A 19,760-nucleotide genomic window follows, 5' to 3' on the forward strand; every position below is an offset into this window, starting at 1 on the left:
GGGTGGTAAGTAGATTTGGTGGTTACCTCCAGCAATCCCCTGCCCCTAGGTTGGTAATATTCTCATGGATACCATGAGGTTCATGTTTTTTTTAAGTTGTTTGAGATACCTGTTTTTTTAACTTTGAGCTATCTAGTAGCACAAAGAATATAGTACCCGAGTTCTATCTCGAACTTCCTATTTTAAAAATTGTTGGGGATTGGACCTTCGGGTAGACTCCCGGAGGTCGATCACACCCTCGGAAATGCTCCCTAACTCGTTTGCAGGGCTCCAACGAAGGAAGGCGAGCACACCCGAAGGGCGACGGTCGCTCGCGGGATCGCCCCAGGCCAGGGGACCAATCTTCGGGGGACCGAAGGATGCAGTTGCTCGTCCGGGAGCACAAGCCATGAGAACAAGACCTTCGAAAGGACCAGGGAGGTCACCTTTAGATACGAAGGTCATGGTTGATCACTCAGAAGTGACCCGGGGCCTACGAAGGACCTCGGCGCCCGAAGGTTATCAAGCATCAGGATGAGACCCGACGAAGGACACAAAGACCTTCGTCGGGAATAGGCGTGCGTGTAAAATGTGAATACGTGAGAAGGTCGGATTTGTACACCTCTCACCTTGTAATTTTACCCCGAAACCGGCTGTAAGTGAGCTGTACATGAGTTGGAAGGGGGCAGATTAGGAAAATCTAGCCGAGCGGTAGGGATATAAATAGCCCCCTCTCTCCACAGTGTACGGTGTTGAATTTTCTGGTTATTACTGGAGAATTAAACGCCTACTTTCACTGTCATTTTCATACGGTTCATGCTCCCTGTTTGAGCATCTAAGAAGCAAAGATCCCAACAAAAATAAAAATTAAATAGTAGGAAAAAAAACTATGAAAAAAAGGAGGAAAAAACCCAGAGAAGCAAAAAATTATGAAGGTTCAGTTTTACGGAAGCTCTACCCAGTGGAAAGTCCTGTCCTATTTCAACTAATACTAAAATGTGTAAATCGTTAGCAAATGGAGATACACACTTCATCTAAGCCCGGTTTTAGTGGGAGTTTTATGGGCACAATTATCTAGACTGAGAACTAGGTAACTGTGCCAGATGAATTTGATGGTGATAAAACTCTCTTCACATTTTATGAAACTTTATCATTTTCTCTCTTTGCCATGTCAGTGTATTTAATATTATGAAATTCTTCATGAAACTCTTATTAAAACTGGTCCAAATATTTTTTGTTAATAAAATAGTTCGTAATTTCTTATTGGAGGTACAACGGTACACCAACGACATGCGCTGTCAGCTTTCTTCTCACCAATCACCATCGTGTGCTCTGCTTTGGTGGTTTCGTTGGCATTTACACTGACATCCTAATTGGGCCACCGATTGGCAGGGACGCAGGGTCAACGTGCGGGTGCGCCGCCGGTTTTAGTGGGAGTTTTATGGACATGAATATCTAAGTTAAGAACTAAGTAATTATATCAGATAAATTTTATGGTGATGAAACTCTCCTCACATCTCATGAAATTTTATCCTTCTCTTTCCTTGCCATGTCAGCAAAATTAAAAGTATTTAATATCATCAAACCCTCCATAAAACTCCCACTAAGACTAGCCTAATACTAGTCATCTTTTTTCTTTTCTTTGTATTCCCTATAATTTATTCTACAGGTTTTTGCGGCAAAATTGTAAGTTTATAACTCTAGCACGCAACAGGCAACGCAAACAGAGCCCATGGTTGATACGAGTTGTAGCGTAGGCGACTAGCATCTCTAAGAGCTCATATATCTCGAGTGAGTTAGCTAAAAAAATGAAGACAAAAAATATCTACCTCGTCTTCTATCTTCATTTTCTATCTAGGGGTGCCGCTGACATCTTTGCCTAGCGCTGAGCGCTAGCCATCCTTTTTTGAATTTTGAAGAAACTGTTGAATTTCATCTATTTTTCGCTAGCTATTTTATTTTACATAATAGCTATATCTGATTTTTAACTATTCATAAATATAAAAAGGTCTTGCAGATGCTCTAACAGCACGGACACAAAAGGAGCTGATGATCTGAAGCAAATCCATCAGCGCAAAAGGCACGGACAGAAAGAAAATTTCTTTCGAAAGATGAGAAGTTGGAAACTTGGATCGTTATCCGCTGCATAGGCGTCTCATCAGAAATGCCCCCCAATTCCTCATTGAGCCGTAGCATGCTGTACGCAACCATTCCTGCCGCGCGCAAGAGTCGCCGTGCCGCGGTCGCTGGGAGTCCTACCGCCATTTCCGGCACTAACCCCACCACACCGATGGCCATTCCTGTCCGGTATCCACCGGTGGCCGGTGCCTACCACCACCGATGGCGACACCGGTCACCTGCAGTCCCGCACGGACGTCCGGTGCACCGGCACCACCACCATCCCGTCCGTCACCCGCCGTCCCTGAATTATTCCTGCGCGCGCACGGGCGCCGCCGGGCCGGCCGCGCACGACATCTCCCCCTCCCCGTCCACAAGTCGCCACCCCCGTGTCGACCCCCGGCTCTCGCGCCGCGCCGGCCTCGGAGGCTGCCGCGCGGCGAGGGCGCGGGCGGTGGCCGTGTGGGCGCACGCAGGGGCTGGCCTGGCCGAGACAGCGACGGCGGCCGAGAAAGGCGCGCGCCCCGGCGGTGGAGCTTTCGCGGCCGCGGGCGTGTTTCTGTCGCCGGGAAAACGACCCGGGGGAAAGGTGGCAGGCCAGCAAAGGAAGAGGTCGCTGGCATGGCGCGCGTTGATCTCGGCGAATCTCGCGGGCGTGGGGGCGTGGTCCTAGATAGCGTTTGCTTGCTCATCGAGTCGGAGCTTTGTGAACCAGCGTCGCAGTGTGCGGTTGCGGGACGACGCTTTGGTTGCTGGCTTGCTGCGGCTGGAGACCGATCCACTTCCGGACCTGCACCTGCCACACCCAAGCCCCTGCCCGGCTGCCCCCCATGTGGGATCGTGTGCAGGTGCCGCTCCGGCTTCGGCTGGGGCTGAACCTCCCTGGCAACAGGTTGTGGTCTCTGCTGCCGATGATTGGGGGGCAGCTTTTTTTATTGCAACCACTCTGGAGGTTTGTTCAGTTCACCCATTGTTGACCTGGAAAAGCGGCTGTTTGCTTCGCGCCTGTGGCTCAGTGATAGGCACGCTCGGTGGAGCGCTGCCCGCCCGAGCTCGAGACCTGTCTGGCTCGAGTTTCGGGTGTCACGGCGATTTTCCCCTGAGGGGACTGAGCGCCTGCATGAGTGTGTGTGCGCGTGTGTGTGAGGTGCTCGGTGGCATGTTCTCGGACTTCCCGGCAGCCCATCCATGTGTGAGTGTGCGGTCTGCACGGGTGCTCAAATTGAGTTCTTACATGATTCCTCAGTGCTCCTGAGTGCTTTAAAAAAAAATCTCATCTCATCTGGGGCTTAGGGCATTCGAGTGGCAGCTGAGGGTGGGTATGGATGGCTCAACATCTGAATTATTCTGAATTATCCGTATTTGTATCCTTTTACATCAATATGAATATTAGTATTTATATTCATTTTTAATATGGATGCTACGTGGATGTATCTGAATTCGATTCTCAGAATTGTTCTCTATTCGATTTCATATCCGTGTTCGAAATAAATGTGTAATATCCAACCAAATCCGTATCCGCAAAAAAAAGAGTAGGGAAACCATCTTAAACTTATCAGCTATTTACTTAATGATGTACACCATTTAAATTATTTAAAAAGCTAGATGACTAATAATATTAATTCCAATATTATTAATGATATAAAAAATTAAGTGTAACTATTTTAATATATTTATATAATGACAAAATTAATTTGTATGATTCAAATTACTTATTTAATTAATGGTGAAATCATTTTATTATCCTAATTATTAAGTATTTACATATTTATTGAATATTTATTTTCTTTACTTTTAAAACTAGTTTGATATATTTAATTATCAAAGCTATACATAGATAAATATGTTACTTTTTATTAGCTATCTTCTACTCTTTTACTCTCTGTTTGTATAATAATTCTGATATCCTACAAAATCATTAACAAAGTAAATTGATACTCATGATGACGCTATGTTTCAAATTGACAAGGTATTCGGATCTGAATCCGAATTTGAACTATCCATTTTGTATTTGTATCAGATAAGATCAGCATCCGCATTCGTATTCGGATTAAAAGTGGTAAAAGATGGCATCCGGATCCGATTTCATCCGTATCCGATCCGAATACATCATAAAACTGCTGATGCGTGGCTGACGCCAACTGATGACAACTCTTTGTTTGTGTCGCACAAGTGCGTCTCCTCCTACACATACCCTGTGACTTGTATACCTGCATGTATGCTGATCTCCCATCTTATGTGATATTGTTAGAAGGAAACATGCTGTTTTTAAAAAAATTGAGAAGGAAAATGGCTGCTTTTTTTTAAATTGGGAGGGAAAATGGAACACTCTCCTCTCCCCACTTCAATCAGCCTTAAGTGACATTTAAATGGCCGATTAGCAATGGGTCACTATGATGTTATCTGGCAGATACTTCTATACTAGTGGCTGATTCTTGCGGTAATCGCATCAATTGCTGGTGGATGGTTGATGGCTCCACAAGCCCTAGAGAATTCCAAACATTTGGAGTGAAATGCACCATGTTGGTCTTCCTCCTTGATAGCGAGATGGTGTCATTAAAGATTGCAACCGCTCCACTAAGTTGTACAGTATCAATAGGCTTGAGTATCAACTTCTAGCTACAAAGTCTTGGCCTATCAAGTCTACATGTGGGGAATGCTCTACACCTAACACAATTAGGATTATGCAATCAAAATTCAAAATATAAACATATCACGAAACTTCACCGTACCCAAATTCAAATTTGAGTGCACATCTAAATTGCTAAATTTACTTTCGTGTGTACATTGATCGATTTTCCTTGCGCCATTTGGGAAGTGTTACCAATGTGTTTTTCCATTTTCCTCGAAGAGCTGAATAAAACCTTGGACAAAAAAAAAACAGAGAGAGAAATACCAAGGGCATAATGGTCAAGCGTGCCCTCAGCCCACAGCTCAGGCTGCTGTCGTCCTCCCACTCCCCAACCCGAAAGCTTCACCCGGACGCTTGCCCCTCCGTCATTAACCATCCCGACCTCCGAGACCGGGACCTCCCTTTCCGTCCTCTCGCCGCTCCATTTTTACGGAAACGCCCCCCAACCACCGCCGCCGGCGATGCCCTGGCCGTCGCCGCCGGCGTATTCGCGGCGCCTCCTCCAGGCCGGCAGCGGCAGCGACAGCGCCGGTGCCAACCCCAACCGCATCCCGGGCATCCCGCCCGCCGACCCGCCCGCGGGCGTCAACTCCGATGTCGTCGTCATCCTCGCCGCCCTGCTCTGCGCGCTCATCTGCGTCGTGGGCCTCGCCGCCGTCGCCCGCTGCGCCCGCTCCCGCCGCAACAGGGGCGCCGGGGCCGCCGGCGGCGGCCCGTCGTCCCCGACGAGCAACCCGGGCGACGCGGCGGGGCACTTCGACGGCGGCGGCGGGCACCAAGCGAGCGCGACCACGACGACCACGGCCACCACCAAGGGGCTGAAGAAGAAGGCGCTCAAGGCGCTGCCGAAGCTGGCGTACGCGGACGCGGTGGCGGCGGCCGCGGCGGCGCGGGGCGCGGCGCCGGCGGCGGAGGGGGAGGAGGAGGCGAAGGCGGAGGAGCTGCTAGCGGAGTGCGCCATCTGCCTGACGGAGTTCGGCGAGCGGGAGGAGGTGCGCGTGATGCCGCAGTGCGGGCACGGGTTCCACGTCGCGTGCGTCGACACCTGGCTGCGCTCCAACTCCTCCTGCCCGTCCTGCCGCCGCCCCATCGTGCTCGACGACCCGGCCCCGCCCAAGCGGTGCCGCAAGTGCGAGGCCGTCGTCCTGGAGGCCGTCCTCGCCTCCTCCTCCTCCTCGTCCTCCGCCGCCGCCGCCGCCGCCGCCGCTGCTGGCACCGGCCGGGGCCGCGGCGGCGGCGGCCCCGGGGGATTCTTGCCGTAGCATCAGCATTCTGCAGTAGTTGGCCGGTTGATTGATTGCTGACGAGCGGGCCCATGGTCGGTCCGGTAGTTGAGCTGCCCCCATCTCCCCGGGCCCACATGCCAGTAGCGCAGCGAAGACCCCCCTCTAAAGCAATGCAAAAAAAGAAAAAGAAGAAGAATAACTAGAAATGTGATTCTTTTTGTACAACCTTTTGGTTTTGGAGTTCTCCGGCTGAAATCTGTTGGCAACTTGCAATTGCTTCAACTGTAAATTGTGCATACGTGTGAATTGTGAGGGGCTAAAAAAAATTATATTTGTAATGTAAATAGTTTGTACTCGTAGAACTGAAAGGCTGTTGGAGACCAGTAGTCCGGGCAAATAGAAAACAGATGGACTAGAGGCAGCTGCTTCCCATTCCCATCGCTGCTGTGTTCTTGAGAAGTTGACAGGCCGTTGGATCATTGCCTTAGCTGGACGCGTGATGGGATATCGGGATGGGCTAGGGGAGCTGTGTGTGCGAAGTGGAGTGGACGAGCCGTCTGCTTCGGCGTTAGGTCGCTGCCCCTGTCCCCCTGCCGCGGCGGGACGGGGCGATCGCCGAAGGCATGTGACCGCGCGCGATGCGATCACCCACCTTTTGTCTTCCATCAACGTCAAGATAATAACTGGAAGCGCCATCGGTTACTGCGCTAAAAAAAGGGGAAAGAAACCGCAGAACCTGCTCCCGTTTCTTTATTCGTTCCTGGCTGCCACCGAAGAAACCTGCCGGCTCAACAGCTCCCGGTTCTCAAATGGGATTTAGCAGATCCTGAAGATTGAAGAAACTTGTGTTGACTGTTAACTGAAGAAGCAACATCGTGAGCTGGATTGGTATAGATTACCACCACTTTTTTTTGTTTTTTTGGGTAGAGATGGGCGATATGGCGAAAGGGCACGCCGTTCCCACACGAAATTTCGGCTGTGCTGGCGCGCCGGGGATCATGCCATGTGTGGTTGGTGCCGACGTGACGAGAGGTCAAGAAGATGAGCTCCACTGCTCCAGCAATCCAGCGATGGAGTGAGTGGTAGTAGTAGGAGACTGACTACCTGCGGCGTATGCGTATCAATAGCGTCAGCTCCCAACTGCCGCGCGCCGCGGAGACTCCCTTCTCCTGCTGGCTTTGTTCGCGTATAATTTAAATTATTACTCCATACCCTAACAAAGCGAGGCAGGAAAAACTAAAAAGGGTGTTCTCCCTTTTCCCGTTTCGGAATCTACTGTCTCGGTCAGCACTCCGGTCAGCAGGTGTCAGAGTGCCAACTGGGACTGGGAGTCATTCAAAACTCAACCAAGAACACGAAGAAGAAAGAGAAATGGTCTTCAAAATTGACCAAAGAGCGAGAAGATGAAATTTTGTAATTGTGGCGTTCTTCGCGAATCGATCACCACTTCACCAGTGTATACTGTATGCCCAAAATGCTCAGAAATTCGGACCTGTGCATTACACGTTCTGGAGTTTCTCGGATCACTCACTGGTCACTACCGATACCCGGCGTCTGGTGTCTCCATCGGATTGGATAACCTCCGCTCCACTGTTCTTGCCACTACCCAAACAGTAATGGAAGGGCAATCTCAACAAAGCAAAGCGCTAAAGCATGATCCAATCACCAGGATCCAACACCATTCCAGCGCCGTGCACCTGATGTGCTTGTGTATCTGAAAAGGGCCAGATGGGAGGACTATGGGTCCATGGCTCCTCCGGGATCTCCCCCAGATATTCCTCAGCCCAAAAGCCCAAAAGGCTTGCCGGCAACTTGGGACCTCGCTAGCTTTGCCACCCAAATCTCCAGGAGTACCACTACAACTAAGTGAACACATAGCCCTTTTTTTTTATTCCGCTGCATTCTGGGTTGAGCAACCCTGAAAATGCACAAGAGCTGCTGAGCAGCAGATTATTGGCTCTACTCTGACGGCAAGTAGGAGTTGCACTTACCAGAGTCTCCATTGGAGATAATCACCATATTAAATTATGCAGTGTCTTTCCTGCTCCAGAGATGGTGATCAGTAACAAGTCACTATTCTTTTCCTGGGCAACCGGAACACAAAGGCCCTTTCGCTTTAGAAGCTGCCAATAAGCTGAGAGAACAGCTGCACTGGCGATAAACATGATTGCTGCATATCCAGGACTCAAGCGGTGAAGAGAAGCTGACAAGACAACGAAACCAGTAGCATAACAGTCATACACACTAGTTACATAGGGCAAAAAGGATTACAACGAACACAGAGTCTCCCGAGCCCCCCCCCCCCCCCCCCCCCCCCAAAAAAAAACAGATGATGATCTACACACCCTAGTTCCAAAAGTCGGCCAATGACAGCATCAAGCCTCACGATGGCAAAATGATCTTTAGGCACACCGTCCCCCCGGTCCCCTTCTTGGTCGGTCAAGTATCTTTCACACGGCATCAGAGGATTAACTAACCACGGTGAAGTTTGGAAACCACAAAATTACTGCCGGCGACACTGATCGCCGGGTTGGGCGATTAGTCCTCCCTGGCTTGCCTTGCTCCAACAGAGAAGAACTCGGTGATGACCTCGAGGGGCATGCCTTTTGTCTCCGGCACCTTCATGTACACAAATACAAGAGCCAGGATGCAAACGACGGCATATATCCCAAAGACACCGGCGAGCCCAATGGCGTTCAGCATCACGGGGAGTGTGTATGTCACGATGATGTCACCGATCCAAAATGTTAAGGCGCAGATGGCTATGCAGATGCCACGAACAGTGGTGGGAAAGATTTCTGCACAAAGAATATTGGGAATAGGCCCAAACCCCATGACAAAGAAGCAGAAATAGACTATGACGCTGATCGTGGAGAGTGCGGCATGAACCATTTTTCCCATATCCACAATGTTGACCACGACCAAGACAAATAGTGCAACTATCAGGATAGGGATTGTCGCAAGGAGAAGAAACCTGAAAGAGAACCATCTTTAATTACTTCTGCCAAAACTTTATTCAACATAATCCACAATAGCATATCAAACACAAAGTCTAACCTCCTTCCAGACATATCCACGAGCCTCATTGCAATACCAATGCTCGGAAGCATCAGTAAGGTTGTCAAGGCACTGATAAGAATAGATGCCGAAGATGAGCTAAGTCCAATGTTGGAAAGAAGAACACCAACACCTGCTTGTTCAAGAATTTGAGGAGTATAGTAGAGAACACCATTGATGCCAGCAAACTGCATAAACAAGACAAAGTTAATAATCAACATACTAACACATTGAGTACAATAATGACAGGGAAAGTAGTTAAAAGATAACCAAATTATGTCACAAATCTGAATGTGGCAAATGTATACATGAATGTCCATGCAAGTGAATGTGGAGACGAGATCAACATTACAATTTCCAGCTTCTGATAAATACCTGTTAATCAAGTTGTGACCAAAACAACATTGAGCGCTCCCACAGCCCACTTACTACAGTTCTCCAGTATCTTAGAATTGGGACTGCCCACTTACAACAGTTCTCCATAATAGACCTGATCATGGGTTAGGTTAGGTTGGGTAAAAAAAATGATGTTTCTTTTTCTTCAGCCTGAACCCGGCCCGGCCTGACCACCAGGCTGGATTTTTTGGTCTGAGCCCGGCTCAACACGAGGACGGGTAGGGTTCAGGTCGGGTTTTTTCAGGTTTCAGGTTAAAAATCATCTCGTGCCCCGCTGAAGTTATGTTGTAGGTCGAAATTTTCAGCCCAAGCCCGGCCCACATATTGGTAGGGTCAGGTCGGGTTCGTCAGTTCGAGTGACCCATGATCAAGTATACTCGAGAATCTTATTTAATAGATTTTTTATGTGTTTTTTACACAACGCCACCACGTTTCTTTTCAGATTGACTACTACAAGATATCAAAGCTGATTTCACTCGTGTTAGGACCTAAAGATTTATCTGTAGCACATGAAGTGTGATCAGTAAAACTATGCCACCCAGATTAGCATCCCTTGTATCATCAGGTTTGTTTCCTTCTTCAGATTCAGAAACAACTAGAAATTACCACTGAGTTGCTCACTATAATTGCTAGGTGAACATTTGTTAGTATGACCAGAGTAGGAATTATAACAATTTATTAGCAGAAGTGCAGTACATAGCAGCAAGATGCTTTTAGCTTAACTATTTAGTTTTAAAAGAAATAGCTTTAATTCATTAATTCACTAGAAGAAATTCTGTGAGCGTCTCTAAAGTGCTAAACTAGGTACCAGGTGCATTTAGGGGCATAGGATATATATATATATATATATATATATATATATATATATATATATATATATATTGGATAGAAAAAAAAATCTTCTTACCTGTTGCAGTATCTGTATTCCAATGCCAACAAACAGTGCATGCTTCACTCCAGGCTCAAACAGGTCAGCCCATTTTGGACCTTTAGCAACTGCCTCAGATGGATGTACCATTGCAGGACCAGCAGCATGCTGCTCCAGCAGTTCCTTGGAGTAAAGAGCTGGTTGACTTACAAGAGCGGCGGCCTGGACAAATTCACCACCAGGAGGGACATCCCCCCCTGGTAATGACAATATAGAACCCCTGTTGCCTTGTACGCCCTCCTCATGCAAGTAAATACGTTGGAAGCCACCTTCTTTTTGCCCGTCTGCACCTTCTCTCTCAGTCCATTTCCATGCCAATTGCCATCCTCCACCAATGCCCATGCTGCTTACTGCCTCCCCTCCCTGCACAAGACCGCTACTTCTTCCCACAGCACCCATTATGCTACCATGAGGTGCAGCAATCTCCTTTCCTTCCACGCTTGTTGCTTGACGAGAAATAAGTGGGCTTTGGAGGCTATCCTCGATGTCATCTCCACCATGATCTGAAGCATACTCATCGCCTTCCCTTTGACTCTCGGCATCCCAGTCAGCTTTAGCCTGCTGCTGGTCCGCAACACTAAACATGCTGCCAAAGTTGGGAAACAATGTGCTACGCATGCTCCCCATTATCTCGGGCATTTTCTCATGAACACTACCAAAAAGAGTGACAACAGGATCCACAAGGGGCTTGCCTTGACTAACCATACTCCCATGCTGAGAGATGAGACCATACGCACTTCCAAGTGCACTTTGGCCACGAACAGGTCGGGCAACCCAAGATAGGCCTTCTTCAGGTCCATATAATTTGATCTTCTCTGGATCTGGTGCCAGCCCTTCATCAGCAAGTTCGTCATCAGGGCCAATTATGTATTCTTCAATACGTGTATCTTTCCCAACACCCAAGCCTTCGACTAGAAGAGCCATTTCTCCTGTAAAGTTGATCCAAAATCAGCAATCGTGACAAAAAAATGTATAGCTACTACAATCACACTGAATTCCATATATCCTGCAATTCCAAACAAACCTGAGACATCTTCCCTTCCCCGCAGCCTTTGCAAGACTCTCTTAGCCTCGGCCATCCTTCCTTTGCTCACGAGCCACCTCGGTGATTCGGGCAAGTAGAAGACAGTCAATGCAAGGTATATAAGCGAGGGGATCGATAGAACACCGAGCATGATCCTCCAATCAGGTTTTGGTAAGAGAGACATCCCAAACACCATGCAATAAGAAAGGAACATCCCTCCAGACCCACTGAACTGTGGCAGCGTGTTCAACAACCCTCGAATGTCTGTTGGCGCAGTCTCGGAGATGTACAAAGGAACAAGCGTGACAGCCAAACCGATACCGAGTCCGTCGATGAGCCTTGCCAGGAGCAAAACATACACGCTTGGTGCCCAGAGCATCACCAACCCACTAACAAAGTAGAGGACAGCAGAGGCGATCAGCATGGGCCGCCTACCGATGGAGTCAGCCGCGGCCCCGGAGAATGTGGTGACGACAGTTGCCCCAAAGAGGGACATAGCCACGATGAGACCCTCAATCAGGGGCTCGCTCTGTAAATTGAATTCCTTCTTTATGTACAAGACCGCCCCTGCAAAGATCAGACATCAGGTCAACCAGGGTCAGAACAAAGTCAAGCTATCAGTATCAATTGAAATTTTCGGAACATCTTGACTGGGACGGCAACAAGCGTCGGATAGAGAGATCATGCGTGGTGCATCCATATAATTATTTAATCGCGTCAGTAATAGATTCAAAATCGTTAGAGGAAATCACCGCTTGGTAAACTTGCGATCGGACAGTAACAAGGAAAAGCTCTTTCAGAAAATGTTTATACTGTGAGGCGCGCGCTTCCACCAAACACATCATGATCTCGACAGGAATCCCAATAATTGCTACCTAACCTGGACCCTAGCCGGCAGCATAAAAAGACATCTAGGTGCAACAGTATAGTACGAATTGAGATAAAATAAACTTTATCTACCGTGAGTTACCTGCTATGGTCGCATTATCCCAGCCCTGCAGCAAGTTGCCGATGGAGGCCGCGATGGCCACCAGCACGGCGCCCCCCATGGCCGCCGAAATCTACGCCTGCACAGCCGCATGTAACAAACAAGCTTATCACTCATCAGCATACCACCAAATCTTGCAAGAGCGAAACAAGAGCCCAAAAATCAAGCAGCCTACGCAGATTAAAACCCAAGCGGAAGAGGGCTCTCGCTTACCCCCCGCTCTGGCGGCCGAGATTTGGGATCCCCCCGATCGGGCACGGGGCCGCCTTCTTAAGAGGCGGCGGAGGGGCGATAGCGTGGAATCTGGAGAGGCGGTGAGGTGGCCGGTGGAGGGGAGTACGGTGGCGAGCCTTGCCACGCTGTGCGCTGGGATTGGAGAGCGAGGCCGAGCGGAGGCAGGCGGAGCCGGGGGGCGGAGGGGGTGAGGTGAGGTGAGAGTGGAGCGTGGGGTGGGAGTCCTGGCTGTGTGCGTGGTGAGACGAGAGAGACGCAGCGTTTAGGTTTATTCCTCGCTCCAGTTGCACCCAGGTAGTGACGCTTAGTAACACTGAATGGTGGGACCAAGGGTATGTGGGGACAGATATCATGTTTGGGGTGCGATTTAGTGGGTAGAATGCTTTTTTATTGACAGGTGGGCAGAGGCAGGGGAGAATTATTACTCCCTCCGTCCAGTAAAGACAGCAATTTTAGGACTTGAGGGAGTAGTCAAGCACCTTGCCAAATGACCAAAATATCCCTCTAAAATTGATCTGCACAAGTTCAGATTACAGCTTAGGTTACAGACGGTGTACAAAAATAGAATATAAAATTACAGCCATGAGTCCCTATGCTATACACGTGTCAATACAAAAGGAGTGCCACAGTTTGGCCTGGAAAACTCTAGTGCCACACACGTGTCCTCAAGAAAAAAAGTATAGCTTCCCTCAATGCTAATTTGTGGCTGACGTTGAAGCCCGCGCAGGTCCAAATTTGAAATGAACCAAGTCCTTTCCCGCCTATTGCCAACCAATCCCCCTCATATAAGTGCAGCACTCCCTCGTACCGCATCAGTCACAACCCATTTTCATATCAGCCATGCCTATTGATCTCAACGTTCTCCCAAATCAACATGGAGAGCTTTTACCTGATCTCAACATTCTTCCAGATCAATATGGAGAGCTCTTACATGATCTCAATGAAGCACCTGCACATGAACAAGAAGATGAAGATGCAATCCCTCATCTCCAGGAACATCAGATTTATGAAGATGAAGCCCGACTTCAAGATCAACACAGGGACCTCTTACCTGATCTCAACGCAGAACCTGCATATGAGGAAGAAGATGAGATGGCTCATCTCCAGGATATTCAACTTTATGAAGCTGAAGCCCATCTACAAGGTGAGCCCCTACATCTTCGTCACGACGAACTGTTTGGTATGCATGTCATTGATTTTAATGTTGATGCTTTGGAGGGAAAACAAGAACATCATGAAGCTGATCTTTTTCTCTTCATTGCATCTGGACAGCAATAAGAACAAGCTCAGTTCGAATTACTCCGTATTTACAACTAGATTCATACACCTACTAAATATTGTGACTCACCAAGTTGCAGCAATTGGAGTAGAGGAAGTGCATCCACAGCCTGCATGTCTCAACTTTGATGGTCCACATGAATTTGATATTAACTTTGAACCTTCTGACCTGCAGCAACACATGCATCAAGAGTTTTTTTTGCACTGATTTTCACTGATTTAACAGATTGTTTGCACTGATTTTCTCCCACAATTCTAAAAAAATTAATAATTACAAATCTGCACCAATTGGTCCGCAACTCACCTGTTTTTTTTGTAGGATTGATGGAGGATATGCATGACTATGGTGTGTACGCTGACGCTATGGACATAATCTTTGATGAAGATGAGTTGGATGACTCGGATGTTGATCACCATGCAAATGAAAACAATGCACATCAGTCTAGAAATTTAACAGATACTGAACGACAACAAATTTATGAAGCATTGCTTCTCAGAAGTGATCATGGAAGACTAAAAAGGAAAGCTACAACTAATGTAGCACAATTATTCCAGGTGAGCAGGTATAAAGTGCAACGCATTTGGCAGCGAGCAAAAAAATGTCGTGCCCAAGGAATTCCAGTTGATGTTAGATCAAGAAAGCCTAAGAGATGTGGCCGCAAAAAGTTGCAAATAGACCTATCTAAGGTTCTTAGTGTTCCGTTGCATAAAAGAAGCACTATTCGATCTCTAGCAAAAGAAATTGGTGTCAGAAAGAGCACTCTGCATAACAGGTTCAAGGAAGGGCTACTACGACGCCACTCTAGCACACTAAAGCCTCTATTGACAGAACAAAACAAAAGAGAGAGGATCCAATGGTGTCTTGCAATGCTAGATCAGCGGACACTACCACATGAACCCAAGTTCAGTGCAATGCAAAACATCATCCACATGGACGAGAAGTGGTTCAACACCACATCGAAGTACGCAAAGTATTATATGCTTCCAGGCGAGGACAACCCACATAGGACAGTACAAAATAAGAATCGTATTGGCAAAGTTATGGTCTTGTCAGCATTAGGAAGACCTCTATACGATGGTGCAGGTAATTGCCTCTTTGATGGGAAGATAGGACTGTGGCCATTTGTTAGAAAGGTACGACATCATCTTGTTTCACTATGCTACATTAGTTTATGCTAACACTTTTGATCCTTACTAATCGTTTTCATTGACTGTAGGAAAAAGCAAAAAGAAGAAGCCGTAATAGGGGGAGAGGGACAGAAGTCACTAAGCCTATTAATGTAGATCGAAGAACTATGAGGTCATACCTGATTGGCAAAGTTCTAAAAGCAATTATGCGACGGTGGCCACGAGAACTTAGAGGACAAACCATATACATTCAGCAAGACAACGCCCCTTCACATGTGCCAGTAGATGACGAAGAATTTGCTATGGCTGTAGCACAAACAGGGCTGGACATACGACTCGTCAACCAACCTGCAAATTCTCCAGATTTGAATGTGCTAGACCTAGGATTCTTTGCTTCTCTTCAGTCCTTAACCTATGAAAGGATCTCTAGGAACTTGGATGACTTGATTCAGAATGTCAAAACTGAGTTTGATAAATATGATCCAGATACTTTGAATAGGGTGTTCCTAACACTACAAGGGTGTATGATTGAGGTCATGAAAGATAGAGGAGGAAACAGATATGAAATTCCTCACATGGACAAAGACAAGCTGGAGGCGGTAGGCATGCTTCCTACAAGCCTTTGTGTTGACCGACAGCTATATGAGGATGTGGTCGCATCCTTGGGACACTAATCATGCACATGACGACATGTAAATTCGTAAGTGTATTTTGGCACTGTAATATAAAGTCATGACTATGGTTGTCATAATATAAAGTCATGACTATTTGGTCACATCCTTGATACTATAAGTGTATTTTGGTGATGTAATATAAAGTCATGACTATGGTGGTCCTAATATAAAGTCGTGACTATGTGGTCACATCCTGGATACTGTAAGTGTATTTTGGTGCTGTAATATAAAGTCATAACCATTTTGGTGCTTGTTAGATATATATACTGATCGTTGTACACATAGCAGCAACATCACGCAGCAGCAGCATTCATACAGAATTAAATTGGGCATGACATTTATAAGAACAATAAATTCGATAGCTAGGATAATTCTTATGACATCCCATACCTAAATTATAGTTCAGTATCACAAGTGCTAGTAACCTGTGCAGCAGTGTATCATTTCCCACACCGAATTAATAACAAGGCATTGTGACAGCTAACCTAAATCTTATATAGGAGTTCATGATCTTAGAACAAAAGCATTTATCATAATCACTCCAGGACACACATAATATTATTCATGCTGATGAAAACCTAATGACAGATGGGATCCGTGTTACCAAACACCTCATTCAAATGTGCAGCCACCGAAGGTCCGAGAAGCAGATCCTCGTTTAGCGTCCCACCATCGGCCACCGAAGGCCCCTCCACGTACAAATCCGCCCTGTTAGCAATCTCGGCACCTTCGGTGGCCACCCCTACGCCGCATGATGGAACGAGGCCGGGGATGGGTTGGGAACTCCGTATAGGGTTTCGTACCTCACCGGGATCGACGGCGACCTGGCGGCGCTAAGGAGTCCGAGCAGCACGCGGCGGGAAGTCCCCTGACACTTGATGGGGGCGGGGGCTGAGGCGGACGCGGTGGCTGTGGCGATGGCGCTAGCGCAGAGCGCGCGGGCGAGGCGAGCAGTGCGGACGAGCTGGGATTGAAGGGCCGGTGCGGGAGGAGGCGGAGGATGCGATGCGCCTGGCCTGGAGGTGAGAATGAGGAAAGGTGCGGTCAATTTGTTTTGTTTTTTTTACCGGTCCGTGGCTTTCGTTGTGCGGTAGCGAAGGATGCGGCAGCTGGTGGTGGAGTAACGAGTGGAGGAGAAAAAGCCTCGGGCTGGATTTTTTTTACGATGACAAGACTCATGCATGCGTGAGGGGGCTGGAGTCTGGCTATCGCCAGTTCGTATAGGCACCCAGTCTGTAGAACTTTAGCATTTTTTTTTGGAAAATTTTGAATTTCTGGATTGCGTTCTTTACTGGACGGAGGGAGTATGTGCGACAGCCGACATGGACACCGAGGCATCGTGTACTTGCATAATCGTCCCTTCGAGTCAAATTAAGGTTTACGGTGTTTAATTTGGAAGAAACTCTTATACTACAAAACTGTTTTACTGCTAAAGTTGAGTTGAGTTGAGTTGAGCTGAGCTGAGCTGAATTTAGTTGAGTTGAGTTGAGGCATTGTGTTTTACTGCTAAACTGTTATACTATAAAACTCCTATACTCACATGTTGCTTGAGTTGAGTTGAGTCCTAATTTCGAGATGTAGTCTTAAACTCTAAATTGTACGTTGCTTGAGTTGAGTTCTATATACACTGATCGAAATTAAGTGAATAAGATTTGCTAATATAAATATAGAGTTGATAATAGAAACCCATGGGTTGTACCTCTACGCATGGCATGAGTTCTAATATAATTAATATATAAGCTCCTTTTTTTCAACCTTTTGTTTTTTTTAAAAAAATGCACATCAGCCTATTTTGATTCTCTTTTGTTGGCACTGGGCTTTTCATGCCAAGACTAGAACGGAGAGGCGATGATGGGCACCACAGTTTCTGAAACGGACGGCTACGGACCATGTTACTCCAGAGTGGCCCATCCAGGGGCGGAGCTAGGAAGTTGATTTTTTTTATTATTAGGGGGGCCAACCATACAAATTTATATAAAAATTTAATCAAAATTTAAATTTCTAATGTAAATTTGGGAACCATGGGGGGCCAGGCCCCTGTCCGGCCCCCCTGTCTCCGCCCTGGGCCCATCCTTGCGCATCTTGTGATTAACAAAGAAGGATCAAACAAAGTGGGCGACCTGATGGGGTCCAAACTACACAATCTACAGTGCTTATCACAAGATGAAGATGACATTTTTGGAGCTACAAGTGCTTGGATTACGCCTTGTGCAATTCTCTATAAGATGTGTCATCATGAATTCCCTTACTTTATTCCAAATTGCGTCGTTTGATTATTATTGCAGCAACAATACGCAGAGGTAGTCTATACTATGTCACTATCTTGTCCTTACCGAGAAAATCTATTGCACTTTCAAAGTTCTTGCAGGTGCTTCTGTTAGTTTGCCCCTGGTTTAGATCCAGCATGATTTTCGAGAACATTTAGATCTAACAGGATGCAATAATTAATAAATTTGTGGTCAAACAGACCATTATTTTTCTGTATATGTATGAAGAGGTAAAAGGATCATTGGAATAATACAAGTGTTTAGTGGCGTTCTGCCGTCCGTTGATTAATCCAAATTAAAAAAAAACTTATATGTTGGTAATGTCATGGAGAACTATATATTTTATGATTGATGAATTGATGATCACACATAGGTTTCAATTTGTTATTCATAGGATCTAACACGTCACGCAACACAGAAGGCCCGTTTCGTATTGAAAACAACCTTAATTAAACGTCCACTATTTTGATTCAGCTTCTATTTAAAAATTCAACAAACCCAAAAAATGGTTTATGTTGTGGCCCCATAGTGAGAATTTTGATGTAGTCTATGGGCTACTGAGGGACCAGCATGTGCCCACTGGTAGCTCCAGATTATTTCAGCATCAGCCCTCTTATAATTTTAGCGGCGGCGTTCTAGATTTTCTTAGTGTGCCAGCAGCACAGAAGAAATTGTAGGCATCACTTCATGCTCCTTTCAGGAGCAAGATAGCATCAGCATTTTGTAGTTTTCCTGGCCATAGTTTGGCCCCATAGCTGACTAGGCACGTCACTGTAACTTAAGAGGCCGAATTGCCTTTTGTATCCATCATCTTCATCTCAAACAAATTCCTCGTTTCTCGGTTCAAAGAAGAAAAATAACAGGAGTGAAAAAAAATCAAAGTTTTGGTCGGGCACATCGGATATTCCAGTACACATTTGAAGTATTAAATATAGACTAATTATAAAATAAATTATATGACCCGTCTCTAAATTACGAGACGAATTTATTAAATCTAGTTAATCCGGTATTAGAGCATGTGTTACTGTAGCAGTTTAGTATCTAATCACACGGTCTAATTAGGTTCATTTCATTAGATGCCGCAATTTACAAGCAAACTGTGCAATTGATTTTTTATTTTGTCTATATTTAATTCTTCATACAGATTCCGATCGGAGAAATCATGAACATTGCAAATCGACACTAGCTAGCTGAAGCAGAACCAGGTTAATTCATAGGTAGTCCCAGGCTGAATGAGACCCAAGCTTGAATTAGACCCAGGGTTGAAAATGGTTGGAATCGGTCGGGATAACCCTGTTACCGTTTTCACTTTTATATTTTAATACGAAAGCAATATCGAAAATGAACAAGTCGAACACGAATACGAATACGAATACGGACTCACAGTATATAAAAAATGAACCAATTTGAACGGATAAGTGTCAAAAGCGAATAGTCTACGGAAAGGTAAAACAGAAACACCGACCCGTACGATCGTGCCCAGTCATCCAGCAAACTCGACATGAGTACATAAAAATACATAGACAAATGACGGTACATAGTCACAACCACAACTCACAACCAGAGGAGGGGCTGGCGACGACCGAGGACGACGAGGAGGGGCTGGCGACGACCGAGGACGATCGGACACCAGAGTCGAGGCCTCGGGGGACAGAGCCAGAGAGGCGGCTGGCGATGGCAAGTGGAGGGAGAGCGCGGAGAGAGGCGGCGGGCGAGTGAGGGAGGCGGGGCATCAAGGCCTAAGGGGTTGGGTTGAAAACTGGTTAGGCTTGAGCCGAAAAAATGGTATATCCCGAATTAGTGAAAACGGGATATCCCGATCAAATACGGG

The 19,760-nt window shown here is 46.7% G+C and overlaps 2 protein-coding genes and 1 long non-coding RNA gene across 4 annotated transcripts; 1 reads left to right on the plus strand and 2 right to left on the minus strand.

The window, feature by feature from the left end:
* The first annotated feature begins 4,944 nt into the window (after positions 1-4,944).
* Positions 4,945-6,338, plus strand: LOC120651832 (RING-H2 finger protein ATL80-like). The gene has a single exon (XM_039929470.1). It carries the CDS (start codon positions 5,191-5,193, stop codon positions 5,989-5,991), a length of 801 nt encoding a protein of 266 aa, XP_039785404.1. The 5' UTR covers positions 4,945-5,190; the 3' UTR covers positions 5,992-6,338.
* A 1,726-nt stretch (positions 6,339-8,064) lies between these two features.
* On the minus strand, positions 8,065-12,816 carry LOC120651831 (monosaccharide-sensing protein 2-like). Of its 2 annotated transcripts, none has more exons than XM_039929468.1 (6): positions 12,562-12,816; positions 12,331-12,427; positions 11,361-11,927; positions 10,316-11,265; positions 9,013-9,200; positions 8,065-8,929 (listed from the first exon to the last, which is right to left on the minus strand). In XM_039929468.1, the coding sequence occupies exons 2-6, from the start codon at positions 12,407-12,409 to the stop codon at positions 8,494-8,496; spliced, it is 2,220 nt and encodes a 739-aa protein (XP_039785402.1). In that variant the 5' UTR covers positions 12,410-12,427; positions 12,562-12,816; the 3' UTR covers positions 8,065-8,493. The 2 variants fall into 2 exon arrangements, with proteins under 2 accessions (XP_039785402.1, XP_039785403.1); XM_039929469.1 differs by lacking the exon at positions 12,562-12,816 and adding an exon at positions 12,524-12,541.
* A 246-nt stretch (positions 12,817-13,062) lies between these two features.
* On the minus strand, positions 13,063-16,749 carry LOC120651833. The gene is made up of 5 exons (XR_005666335.1): positions 16,466-16,749; positions 14,165-16,404; positions 13,931-14,029; positions 13,634-13,846; positions 13,063-13,531 (listed from the first exon to the last, which is right to left on the minus strand). It is a non-coding gene; the product is annotated as an uncharacterized LOC120651833 (long non-coding RNA).
* Between the last annotated feature and the right edge of the window lie 3,011 nt (positions 16,750-19,760).

This window comes from Panicum virgatum, chromosome 9K (assembly GCF_016808335.1).
Source record: "Panicum virgatum strain AP13 chromosome 9K, P.virgatum_v5, whole genome shotgun sequence".
In the NCBI taxonomy this organism is placed as follows: domain Eukaryota; kingdom Viridiplantae; phylum Streptophyta; class Magnoliopsida; order Poales; family Poaceae; genus Panicum; species Panicum virgatum.

Excerpts from the sequence above, each read along its gene's own strand:
- LOC120651832 (XM_039929470.1), top strand. The coding sequence starts at position 5,191 with ATGCCCTGGCCGTCGCCGCCGGCGTATTCGCGGCGCCTCCTCCAGGCC.
- LOC120651831 (XM_039929468.1), bottom strand. The coding sequence starts at position 12,409 with ATGGGGGGCGCCGTGCTGGTGGCCATCGCGGCCTCCATCGGCAACTTG. Across the intron at positions 11,266-11,360 it reads GGGAAGGGAAGATGTCTCAG|GAGAAATGGCTCTTCTAGTC; the intron begins GTTTGTTTGGAA and ends TCAACTTTACAG. Across the intron at positions 9,201-10,315 it reads GAATACAGATACTGCAACAG|TTTGCTGGCATCAATGGTGT; the intron begins GTAAGAAGATTT and ends TTGTTTATGCAG.